Source organism: Oryx dammah, unplaced genomic scaffold, assembly GCF_014754425.2.
Source record: "Oryx dammah isolate SB20612 unplaced genomic scaffold, SCBI_Odam_1.1 HiC_scaffold_15, whole genome shotgun sequence".
NCBI lineage: Eukaryota > Metazoa > Chordata > Mammalia > Artiodactyla > Bovidae > Oryx > Oryx dammah.
Window position 1 is genome coordinate 37,745,209 of NW_024070199.1, and position 12,974 is coordinate 37,758,182.

At 45.1% G+C, this 12,974-nt stretch overlaps 1 protein-coding gene across 1 annotated transcript; it reads right to left on the reverse strand.

Annotated features, from left to right (window-relative positions):
- Nucleotides 1-3,309: 3,309 nt before the first annotated feature.
- Nucleotides 3,310-12,291, reverse strand: LOC120874515 (pregnancy-associated glycoprotein 1-like). The gene is made up of 9 exons (XM_040255939.1): nt 12,191-12,291; nt 10,965-11,112; nt 9,875-9,992; nt 9,658-9,776; nt 8,286-8,479; nt 7,231-7,347; nt 5,416-5,557; nt 5,233-5,331; nt 3,310-3,544 (listed from the first exon to the last, which is right to left on the reverse strand). The coding sequence occupies exons 1-9, from the start codon at nt 12,289-12,291 to the stop codon at nt 3,395-3,397; spliced, it is 1,188 nt and encodes a 395-aa protein (XP_040111873.1). The 3' UTR covers nt 3,310-3,394.
- Nucleotides 12,292-12,974: the final 683 nt, after the last annotated feature.

The following is a 12,974-nucleotide window of genomic DNA, read 5'->3' on the forward strand; positions in this document are numbered from 1 at the left end:
CCAACTCTGACATCCATACATGACCACTGGAAAAACCATGGCCCTGACTAGATGCACCTTAGTCGGCAAAGTAATGTCTCTGCTTTTGAATATGCTGTCTAGGTTGGTCATAACTTTTCTTCCAAGGAGTAAGTGTCTTTTAATTTCATGGCTGCAGTCACCATCTGCAGTGATTTTGGAGCCCAAAAAAATAACGTTTGACACTGTTTACATTCAGCTATGACCTAATTCAAATCTCTTATGATTTTATAGTGGAGATGAAAAATAGATTCAAGGGTTTAAGTCTGGAAGCCTGAAGAACTATGGATAGAAGTTTGTAACATTGTGCAGGAGGTGGTCACCAAAACCATCCAAGAAAAACAAATGTGAGAAGCAAAAGGGGTTGCCTGAGGAGGGCTTAAAAACAGCTGAGAAAATAAGAGAAGTGAAAGGCAATGGAGAAAGAGAAATATATACTCAATCGAATGCAGACTTCCAGAGCATATTAAGGGGATATAAGAAAGTCTTCATAAGTGAAAAGTGAAAAAATTAAAGGAAAATAAAAGAATTGTAAAGAGTATAGATTGCTTCAGGAAAATTGGAGCTACCAGAGAAACAGTTAATGCAAGAATGGGCACAATAAATGACAGAAATGTCTAAGACCTAACAGAGGCAGATGAGATTAAGATGAGGTGGCAAGAATGCACAGAAGAACTGTACAAAAATGGTCATAAAGGCCGGGATAGGGATGATGCTTGGGTCACTCATGTAAAGCCAGATATACTGGAGTATGAAGTCAAGTGGGCCTTAGGAAGCATCACTATGAACAATGATAGGAGAGGTGATGGAATTCCAGCTGAGTTGTTTAAAAATCCTAAAGAATGACGCTGCAAAAGTGCTGCATTCACTATGTCAGCAAATTTGGAAAACTCATCAGTGGCCACAGTGCTGGAAAAAATCAGTTTTCATTCCAATCCAAAAGAAAGGCAATTCCAAAGAATGTTCAACCTTTCAAGCAATTGTGCTCATCTCACTTGCTAGCAAGGTAATGCTTAAAATCCTTCAAGATAAGTTTCAACACTACATGAACTGAGAACTTCCAGATGTACAAAGTGGTTTGAGGAACCAGAGATCAAATTGCCAACATATTTACCTGTCTCCTGAAAAGTCTGTATTTAGGTCAAAAAGAGGCAATTAGAATCAGACGTGGAACAACTGAAACATTTAAAACTGGGAAAGATGTGTGACAAGGTGTACATTCTCACTCTGGTTATTTGAGTTCTATATAGCATACATCATTCAATATGCTGGACTGCATAAATCCCAAGCTGAAATAAAGATTGCTAGGAGAAATATCAACATCCAGAGATATGAATATGACACTTCCCTAACGGCAGAAAGCAAAAAAGAACTAAAGAGCCTCTTGATGAGGAGAGGAGATGCAAAAACTGGCTTAAAACTCAACATTCAAAAAACTATTCACAAAAGTATACTCAACATTCATGGCATCCTGTTGCGCCACTTCATGGCATATAGATGAGGGAAACTTGGAAACAGTGGACAGATTTTATTTTCTTAGGCTCCAAAACCACTATGAACCTCGGCTGCAGCCACAAAATTAAAAGACACTTGCTCTTTGGAAGGAAGAAAGGCTATGAAAAACCTGGACAGTGTATTAAAAGCAGAGACTCACTTTCCTACAGAGGTCTGTAGTGTCAAAGCTATGATTTTTCCAGTAAACATGTACAGATGTGTGATCTGGACCATAATAAAGGGTGAATACAAAATAATTGAGCTTTTGAACTGTGGTCTTTGAGGAGATTCTTGAGAGTCCCTTATACAACAAGGAGATCAAACCAGTCAATCTCAAAGGAAATCAACATGTGACCCCTGCTGACTCAGCTGAGGCATCTACTGAGGGCCTCCAGGTGGAAAGAACGGATGCTTCCACTGTAAAAATGCCTCACCATGCCTCCTGCTGCTAAGTCGCGTCAGTCGTGTCCGAATCTGTGCGACCCCATAAATGACAGCCCAACAGGCTCCTCTGTCCCTGGGATTCTCCAGGCAAGAATACTGGAATGGGTTGCCATTTCCTTCTCCAATGCATGAAAGTGAAAAGTGAAAGTGAAGTTGCTCAGTTGTGTCCGACTCTTAGCGTCCCCATGGACTGTAGCCTACCAGGCTTCTCTGTCCACGGGATTCTCTATCAAGAGTACTGGAGTGGGTTGTCATTGCCTTCTCCACTAACCATGGCAGCTCCAAGCAAACAATTTGTAGTTCCACCTCTGGAAGAAGCTCAGATAGGCTGAAGGCTCTGTGTACCCTGGATCTCCCAATACATGTGTTGCATTCTCCCCAGAAGCACTAGAGGCCAAGGGTGGAGCATTCTGGGCCCTGGAGGAGGGGGATGGCTCAGGGATCCACTGGGACTGAGCCATACCAAGTCGGACTGGAAAGGACAAAACAGGCATACGTGGCAGAGAGCTGGTGACTGGGGTGTGGGAACAAGAGGGAACCAGCTCTCCATGAAATACCTCACCCAAAATACCCTGGAGGAGAAGCCCAGTGATAAGATCATCTGGGACGGGATGAAGAGAGTCTATTTCATTACCCCTTATAATTCCTCTGAATGAGGATGTGGTGGAGTTGGTGGCCCATCACAAACTCTTCCATGGCCTAGACCATCTGCCAGTCGCTATCCTTGGGGCTGCCTCTCCCCAGCTTCAGTCATGTAGTTCCAGAGGAAATTGACAATCATGTATGCTGCTGGGTCAGGGCCCAGGAGGATGTAAAGCCAGTCATAAGACCCCATGTCCCTGCCAGGATGGCTGATCTGGGCTGTACATGTGATCTGAGGTGGGACATTCAGAGAACACCATTGAACTCTGATGTCTGCAATCTTCTTTCCTTAGTAAGTGATGCCTTTGGGATTTAAAACCCTAGGGGAGGTAGCTTGAACTCCCTCACTAGGTGTAGAAGCCTTAAGGAGGAAAGTTGTGAGGCTAAGACCATCATTGAAGACCAAAGGGAAAGAGCAAGGGTGAGAGAGAATTGATGACTTCTGATTTCTTGGGTCCAGTCACTGAGATCGTTGTATTTGCTCTGAGTCTTGTGTCCTGGATTTCCAGAATCATTTCAATGAGTCTCCCTTTTCCTTGAAGCCAGCTGGAGTAGGGCTCCTCTCAATTTTGATTCAGACTTGGTTCTAGATCTTTTCTGATCTCTGTATACATCCCAGACACAGAGGCAGCCATTTTTTTCAGCACCATTATGAGTGAAACTCTTTATTCTTTACTGAATATAGGATATGCAGACCACCAAATACAGTTCACCAGCATCCTGGGCAGCAGTGCCCAAAGTGTGAGTTGGTGAGTGTTAGGAGCATCCTTACTGATTCCTGAACCTCTCCAAGCGTTTACACTGCCGGTGCCAGGCCAATCCTGTCATTTCCTCGATCAAAGACTGAGAAATACACCCTCAGGAAGACGTTTCCGAGGATCCAGTTCTCTGTAGATGGACTCACAGTGTTCTCTTGAAGGGTGGTATGGCAGCGGCCTGCATCATCCTGGGGGAGTCAGAGACACACACCAGTCAGCATGAGCCCTTACCGGTGACTCCCCCCAATATCCAGACCCAGCACAATTATTTGCTTTATTTCCCTCTTTTGGTAAGTATCAAGGGGTTTTCTCAGCAGCAGGGGGTAAGAGAGTTCATCCAAAACCAAAGAGGGCCAAGACATGAGGTTATCTTGAAGAAGGGTGTTGTGAGTGGAGGACTGGGAGGAAGGAAACAGAGGAAGGAAAAACAACAAAGTCCTACTGTAGAGCATAAGAAACTATATTCAATATTCAGTGATAAACCACATGAAAAAGAATAAGAAAATATATATTTTTTTATGTATATAACTGAGTCACATTGCTGTGCAGCAGGACGTAACACAACAATGAAGATTAGCCACACTTCAATATAATTATTTAGAAAAGAACAAGTGTGTCCATAGTTCTCCTCATTCCCTGTTTCTTTACTTCTGACTCCTGGTCCTTGTTTCCTCTGCAGAGAATGCTGGTTCTCCTCCTGTGTCCCCACAATCTGTACTTTATTTTTAAAAAAACTTTATTTTGTATTGGAGTATAGCTGATTAACAATATTCTGAGTTTCAGGTGGACAGTAAAGGGATTCAACCATATGTATCCCGGTATCCAGGTCCCAAAGACACCCCTCCTATCCAGGCTGTAATATAACTGAGCGGAGTTCCCTGTGCTACACAGCAACTCATTTTTGGTTATCCATCTTAAATATAGCAGTGCCCACAATACTTTATTGAAGACTAAACTCAAGAACTCTGAGAAGCCTCATTCAGCCCACCCTCACCTTCTTTGGCCACTCCAGGCTTGGTTGGGTAACTTACTCTGGTTCCCCATCCCTACTGGTCAGTCTGTAGCCCTCATCACCCCTAGTAAGTCCCCAGAGCCCCAGTGCAGACCACCTTGAGATGCCATTTGCATGGAATCCAGTGTAGTTTTGCCCAGAACCAAGCAACCCTCCATATGGCTCAATGAGTTTGTGGTTTTAGAATTCCTGAAATTCCCTCTCTTCCTCAAAGCCTTCTTTGAGCCCATCAGCCTACTCTGAAGTCCCTATGGTGCTGACATGAAGCCTCCACCCTGTGCCAGGGCTGAGCAGTCACAGCGCACCCTTTATTCACATTAGCATCCAACCTTCCCACAGAGGGGTTGTGTACCCCAACTCACAATAGAGGCATCTGGCAAGAGCAAGGGAAAGATTCAGCCGAGTAGTAGGCTGACCATGTAATTTATCACCCAAACAACATTGAGAAGGGAAGGGAGACTGTTAACTTATGCTAGGAGAGCACACTGGTACTGTCCCCAGCCATTCTCCTTGTAACATGGCCTATTTCAGTGACTGCTAGTGCTGAATTTCATGCTCATGCACCTACGAGTTCAGATTGAATTGAAGCTCTTTGAGGACTGAGGACCTTACTGTTCCCCTCTCCCTGACCCCCACCATGCCATATTGTGTGGCCTCTCCACATTATTTCAGGAAGATCAGTGTCCCACACAGCCCTTTAGTCTCAAGTGATTGGTTTTGTGGGAGGCACTGGCTCAGGCCCAGGGCTCAGCAGCATCTGCAATGGTGTGACATGGCCTCCAGAGGGCACTCTCCTTCCAGCAGCAGCCCAAGGGTTCCTGCAAGCTCCAGTTTGAGAACCAACCCTCAGTATTGTCACCTCACCTTGAGGATGTAGGCTGGACCTGGCATTGGGTAGTTGATGCCGTTGATTGTGAAGATAATAGAGGGCAGGGTATTGACCGCAGAACATGAAACGTAGTACTGTTAGAGAGAGAGAGATGGTTGGCCATGGTGATCCTTGTTGTGTGTGGAGACCGGGAGTGACCCTGGGGCATGACCCTTCACCTTGTTATGCCGTCGCCTGGCACCGATGAGCTTCTGTATGTTATTGACCAGTGTTCTTGGGCCTTCGATAAATGCTGCCCCAGTGTCAACAACGGCCTCGCAGCCTCCAGAACAAGCAATAACCTTTCTTTCAACGGAGATGCTGAGAGACAATGGAAGAAAGCGGGCATCAAGGTCAGTGTGAGTCTGCCCAGAGTTGTCCCCTTCCTGACTGTCTCATAGACAGCCCTATGTCTCTCACCCTCTTTTCCTTTGCTCTCAATACAGCACCTTTTTTGACATCCTCTAATGCAGTACTTGAATACACCAGGATATTTTGTACCTTGACACAAGCTGGTCTTCCTTCCTAGAAGACTCCATTCCACTTTGACTAGCAAATTTCTTCTCATCATCCAGATTTCACCTTAATTGTATTGTTTTCGGGAAGTCTTTCCCCTGGTGGTTATCAGTCTCCTGTCTTGGTAACTCTCTGTAGACCCTTTCTCATGTCTGCTGCTACTGCTCCTAACTCACTTCAGTTGTGTCCGACTCTGTGCGACCTCATAGAGGGCAGACCACCAGGCTCTGCAGTCCCTGGGATTTTCCAGGCAAGAGTACTGGAGTAGGTTGCCATTGCCTTCTCCTCCTCATGTTTAGCATGTACCAAAGTCACAATTCACTATGTGAGCGAGTCACTTCTTGTACATCTGCCTTCTTAGATGTGAGGGCGAGTTTTATTTTCCTTGCCTCCCTAAAGTGCCTGGCACACAGTGGATGCCCGGTGCTTGTCTGTTCAATGAATGAAAGAAGACTGAGAAAACAATAAGAAACATCCAGAAAGCTGTATCTGGTGGGAAACAAATAACAGGTCTCACACAGAGTGAAGATTGAGATTCACAAGGGCAGCAGATTCTAATAGTAGGGGGAGAGAGGGGCTGCTCTGGGAGAGGGTGTCTCCCAGTACTGCTCCTACAACCAGCTCAGAACTTGAGACCCTAGCCAGGAAATACATGACTAGCCCACAGAAACTCCAAAGGACAGGTCAGCTTTTGTCTGAGGGTATCACACAGAATCCTATCAATTATGCCTCTTGTCCTCAGGTCACTCCTGGATCCCATCTTCTTGATTCTCTGTTATATCCCCTGTCCCACTGTGTGCCCAAGAATGTGGGGTGTCTTTTTTATTAGTTGCTTTTGCATCTTAAGACTGCAGCATTCATCTCTCCACTGCTGGGTAGCTGCTCCCTAAGGCCAGTTTTCCCCATTTTCTCAGGACTGTCCCTGTTTTTTAACTGACATTTATCTGTACTGAGAACTTCCTATGTCCTAGGTAGCCCTGGATTGTTGGTCATCTTATCATAACTCTGTTCTGGCTGGAGAAATTTTCCCTGATCCTCTGTTCACCACACTGCAGGGTCCTCTAACCATGCTCCCCTCCTCAAAGGGCAGTGGGTACAGCCCTTTCCCAGCTGCACAGACCTCTGTGGTGCCTTTTAGGACCCTGGTCAGAGCCATGCTCAGAAGGCCTGCGGATTATGAACCCATGGCTTGTTTGTGTATCTATGTGCTTGTGTATTTGTTTGTATGTGTATTTGTTTGCATGTCTGTGTGTGCTTGTGTGTCTCTGACTAGCTATGCATGTATTTATGTGTTGCTGTGTATGTTAATATGTGTCCTCATGTGTGTTTCCATGTGTCTGTGTGTCTGTCTCTGTCGTTGAAGGTGGTGTATATGTCTGTGTGACTGTGTTTCTGAGAATGTATTTATGTGTGTCTGCCTGTGTCCATGTACAGTAGTGGGAGAATCACTTGGGCTGATCTCAGAGGGAGAGGCTTACCGGTCCAGGCGTACAATCCAGTCACCTGCTTTGATCAGTGGTATCCAGTTGAGCTCTCCCTTGTAGTAGCGGTGGTCCACCCCACCAAACATCACCACACTGCCCTCCTGCTCATCTCTGTAGAGAGAAGAGAGGGTGGGATCCTTGGAGGACAGTAACAACAGCACTACCTGAGAGCTGTGCTTGTCCACCCATCAAGGCCCTAATAAGGTCCCATGTACAGATGCAGAAATCAAATCTAGGAGAGATTGAGATCCAGACTGACGCCTGTTACTGGCATATGGGTGGCACAGAGGAGGTTAGAAGCTGAGTCACCTGGCTGGGCTCTACCCACTATGTCTTCTGAGACGCCCTGGACCTCCAGTGACCTGAGTGCTCAGACACCCTCAAAGGACAGGGTTTTGAAACGTTTGGCTTTCCCCTTGTCCACCTTGTCATTTTTCAGGAAAATCAAGGCCTGGGAGTTCTAAAGGTGTGGGTTCAGGTCACCCAGAGTTCGCTCCAATGGCCTGTGACCTCTACTGTCCAAAGAACCCCACAATCAGAAGGGACCCCACCTCTGCTCTCCCTGTCTTGAAATACCTCATATTTCTTGAACAATGGGTCCCACACTTTTGTGTCCCACACTTTCGTGTCCCAAACTTTCGTTTCCCACTGGTTTCTACAAATTGGGTAGCTGGTCCTGGGCTCCCTGTGAAATGCTAACAAGGAAGGAAATATATCCACCATCCTTCTTCTTCCTTCCTGATCAAATTGATAAGCAAATCCTAATGCCTTTCCTTCAACTTGTTTCCTGTTGCCTTCCATCAGCCTTCTTCCTCACTCACCCCCCCCCCAGACCAAGTTACTGGTCTTGAGCCCAGGAGTAGGGTTGTGTTCCAGAAATTTTTATATATAAAAGCCAAGGGTGAAGCCGGGTAGGGTCCTGGGGCCATAGTTATCCTGGATTAAATTATCCCTCAGGATACTTCTTTATCAAAATTTCTATAATTTTTGTGCACGTCAAATCATCTTACAGCTAATTCAGAGAAAGGGATTGTCCATCTCAGACTTACTTGCTCATGTAGAAGGCAAAAACAGGCTCAGAAATGGCACCTTCATTCTTCAGCTTGTCAAAGATGGGTAAGGCTCCAGAGAGGGATACGTTGGGGTAGTTCAAGCCCAAGACGCCATCAAAAGTTATATCATCAAACCCGTATTCCTTCACGCTTAGACCAAACGGCTGGTCAGTACTTACAAGATTCCCAATCTGTGGAAGAGAAAAGTATTCCCACTTACAGATACATGAAGTAGGGCTAGGACTGGGCTGGGGTGCATTGACATTAGATCCTCAGAGAAGCATTGAGGCTGGGATCTGTCTTCAGTGGCCCACAGATGGTTTGACCAAGTTGGGAGGGAAATTTGGGTTCTATTTGAGATAGGCTGTGAATTTTATAACATCTGTCCCTCTGAAAAACACCACCTGAGTGAGTCAAATTGGCCTTGTGGCTTCTGTTCAGGTGGGGCAACCAAGAGTCAGGACAGGTCCCATTGGTGCCACCTTATGGACAAAATGATCGAGAGCAAGATAGCCTCTTTGGCATCACTGTGACCTAATGACAGGAATGGACTGCATTCTCTGTAATGTACTGTGGATCCTGCATCTGTCCAGGAATACAGGAGCTGAAAACACAATATTGCTTGCAGGGTTCTATGAAATTGCTGACTGGGGAATTCACTTTTGGGGATATGTGTATATTTCTGTGATTGTGTATGAAAGAGAAGGGAACTACTCAAGTATTTTGGAGGAGGCAGGTCATTGGTTTCTTAGACTCTCAAGGGTCCTCTAGAGTGAGAACTCATTTATCAGGCCCTTTGCCTTCTCAGGCCCCCAGTTTCCCACTCTGGATACCTGAAGCCTTTGACTGACCCCAGGGTCCCCAGATCAGTCTTATCCTGTCCCCAATCACCCCACAGCAACTTCAGTCCTGAAAAACCAGCCTAACTCCACCTTTTCCCACGTGTGTGCCCTCAGCAAGGCCCTTGCTGTCTGCACCTCAGTTTCCTCATATGTCTCATGAGCTAGTCAGAGTATCTGCTGTGTGGGGTTGTTTCAGGATTAAACCAATTATCACCTGAAAGTGCTTGGAACAGTGATTTTAAAAGTGGGTGCTTTTTTCCCTTCTTCTCGCTCCCAGTAAAATGAATCATGAACTGCTCATGGGCAGAGCAGCATCAAGTCCATACCTCAAACCACTCTCTAGATTAGCTAATTTGTTTTCTCATGTGTCACCATGGCACTGCCTCCCCAGAGACATGACCCTGTGGATAAGATGGCCAATATCTATGGGAGTTAGGCTGGAAGGGTCCTTCCAGATGGTCCTGCATCTGTTTTGCAAGCAGTGGTCACTCCATAGCCAGTCCTGACAGCATTTGTTACACTGTTACCCGAACTGTGTCATAAGCAACAACTCCTTTCAGGCCCCCAGATCCATAGGTGATGTGGAAGGTCCTATTGGTAAGCTGGAAGGTGGAAGACTGACGATGTCTGAACCTAGCCTGTGTACCTGCAGACACAAGAGATGAGTGTCACCAGGTGCCAAGGGTCGAAACAGGGCAGCAGGGCAAGTGAAGGATGCTCTGGGCACAGGGTGTCTATACTCACAACAGGCTGGTCTGGTGCAAAAGTCGGAGGGCACCCACAAGTCAGATGAGCCTGTGTCAAAGATAACATGGAATTTCTGAGGGGGTGTTCCAATGGTGATTTTACCCATGTAGAGTATCTACAGGGAGAAGCAGAGAGTAGGTTAGTGCAGAACTGGCTACCATCTATTCCCACACTGATGCCTCCCTCTGGTGTCACATGTCTCTTGAGATCACTTTCTAACCACCGTGAAGCTCACAGACTTTGGTCACAGAGGTATCTGCATTTCATATATTTGTCCTGTGCTACATTGTATGCAGGATATTGATTCTATGACCAGGCTTTGAAGTGGTACCTCCTGCATGGGAAGCCCAGAGGCAAAACCACTGGACCTCCAGGACCGCTGGACACCAAGGAAGTCCTGGTGCCTTCTTTTGAGAAGCTCTGGAGTCTCTTCAAACTCAGCCTTAGCACACACTTCTCCAGGAGGTCCTTCTTGATCAACCCCAGCCACTCCCTCTAAACTCAGAGGACACCCAATAAACACCACACAAGTGACCCTTTCATTTGACATGTATTTACTCTTTGCCTATCTCTCAGGTTGGCATGGGCATTCTTGAAGACAAAATAAGCCCTTTGTCTAATCTAAAAACAGTAACCACAGTGATTCTTATGGCCCTACATGGAATACAGGTTCAGTAACTTTTTACTGCTGTCATTCTTGCATCTGTGTAAACTGAGTTCCTCTGCCTGGGGTTTCACAATTGTTTTGCAGTTGGTTCTACTTTTTGATCAGTGATGGTTTACTCTTCATCTATAATTGAGTGGCTCACTTCACTTAGAAGGAACAATCACTCTCAAACAAATGACACATCTTTGACACAGAAGTGGATATTTACCTGCCACCTGGTAATTGACGGGCCCAGTCACAAAGACCAACAGTTGAGAATGAGAGTGCCTTCTCCTCTGGTTGGGGGTCCCTGTTTTCCAGTGTCTCTGCCTCCTGCAGGAACCCCAACCCCAACATCCCACCTGCACCTCCAGATGAGCCCCAGTGCTAGGCTAGAGCACCAGGGGGCTCTGTGGAGCACCATCCTCCCAAAATACTCACATCCATGTAGTTGCTAAGTGGATGAGTTAGATTTGAGCCACGAAAAGAAATCTGGGACAGTCTGTAAGCATGCTCCTTCAGGAAATTGTTCAGCATGTTTTTTCCACTGGGGTTTTTTCTCATGGTCCTCACTCTCCTTAGAGGTATTCTTTCACCATGCATTTGACAAAGAAAACAAAGAAGATGTCACAATTAGCTGTCAGTGTTAAAGTATAATGGTCATTGTAATGGCACTGTGTATTTTCTAATCATTTTTATGAGGCACATTATTATCAGAATTTTATGTATATACCATGGCAAATACATAGATTGGAATACAGGTTCTGTTCTTCAATCTTGTGTAAACAATATGACCATGTGGTGTCTCAGGCTCCCCTTCGGTAAAATGGTGGAATGTAACATTACAAACCCTCCAAATAGAATATCTTGGGTATAAGTGAAGTGATGGATATAAGGTACCTGATAAATAAGAATTCTCAACAATGACAGCCATTAGCATTCCTGTTGCCATGACACTCATTCCTTCTCATAGAACCTCAAGGAAGGAGTTGGAAGGGGGACTCATCCTCTTTTACAAGGGAGCGATTTGAAATGCAAGAGGATTCTGAGTTGGCTGTGGTCACACTGCTTGTCAGATATAAAACAGTGTATATAAAACAGTGTATCTTTCTCCAAGTTGACAGAGAGGAGAGAGTTGAAAAAAGAATCCAAGATATAGGGTACAAGTAAGGGAAATTCAGTGGCTTGAGAAGGAAGTAAGAATCAAATGAAAAATTAACAGAAATCAACACAGAGAGAAATACACACCCAGTGACTTCCAAAGAGATGGAGAGATAAATGACAGTGATACAGAGATGCAGACATAGACATATACACACTGAAGTAGACAGGGAAAAAAGAGGACATGTTGAATAAAATGTAGAAAAGTGCTATTCCACAGGACCATATTGACATCTGCATAGACTGTGCACTTAACAGTTCCAAGGAGTTGCATTTTCAACAAGTCATGACATGACTGGACCCCAAGATTTGTGAAACCCAAATCTACACCAAGACCTTGGAATCCACAGTTCCTATAGCAAGTTACGTATCAATAAGTAAGAGTGGAGCTTTAAGACTCAGGAAAATATTCCATTCCCTTCTAAACCTGATGGGTGGAAGAATAATCAGATGAAAAGAAAAGTCCAAGAAAGGAATATGATGTGACTTACAGTCCCCATACTTACTTGACTATACACTCTGAGAAGGCCACCAGCCCAAGGAGCACAAGCCACTTCATGTTTCTTTCCTGGCTCCAAGCACTCAGGGAAGTTTGGTTTCTTAGCATGTAGTGGTGACCAGGAGCCCCTAGTTATATATGCTCTGAACTACCCAACTTTTCCCCTTTAGGCCACTAAAAGATATGAAAAAAACACAAAGCTCTTGATAAGATCTTTACTTTCATCAGTGTCCTTGGTGAGTAGCCTTTGATGCTTCTCAGAATACAGAGAATTGAACTGTAATGTCTTCCTTGAAGCTTGGCTGGAAAATCAAACTAATCTGCATGGACATCTAAGAAGACAGAGAACCTTGCCTACTTGAAGAAAAAACTGCTAAGAACATCATGAAAATGGATACTATGGGCCATGCTCGACATTCATGGTTTAATATCATCTTCCTAGGCACTTCATGAGATATGTAATGCAGTCTTCATTGGAGAGGAGATTGCTAGGAGGATAAATTGTCTAATGGCAAAGTGAAGACTCCAGGGACAGCCCAGGGACATACAACTGGCTTTAGCTAATTAATGGTCTAATGGCAGACATCAGGGACACCTATGATACCAGGCTGCGTCAAAGATTTAGGGCAGAGCAGTACTTCAATTGCATGGTTTCAGTATTGGAAGAAATGCCATATGCATCCATAAGATATTGTATAGCATCCAAAAACAACACAAGGAAAAACTGTGTGCTATGTTCTGGGTTAAAGGCTTCAAGGCCAAAGTTGATCAAGGCAAAAGTAGTCTTTATC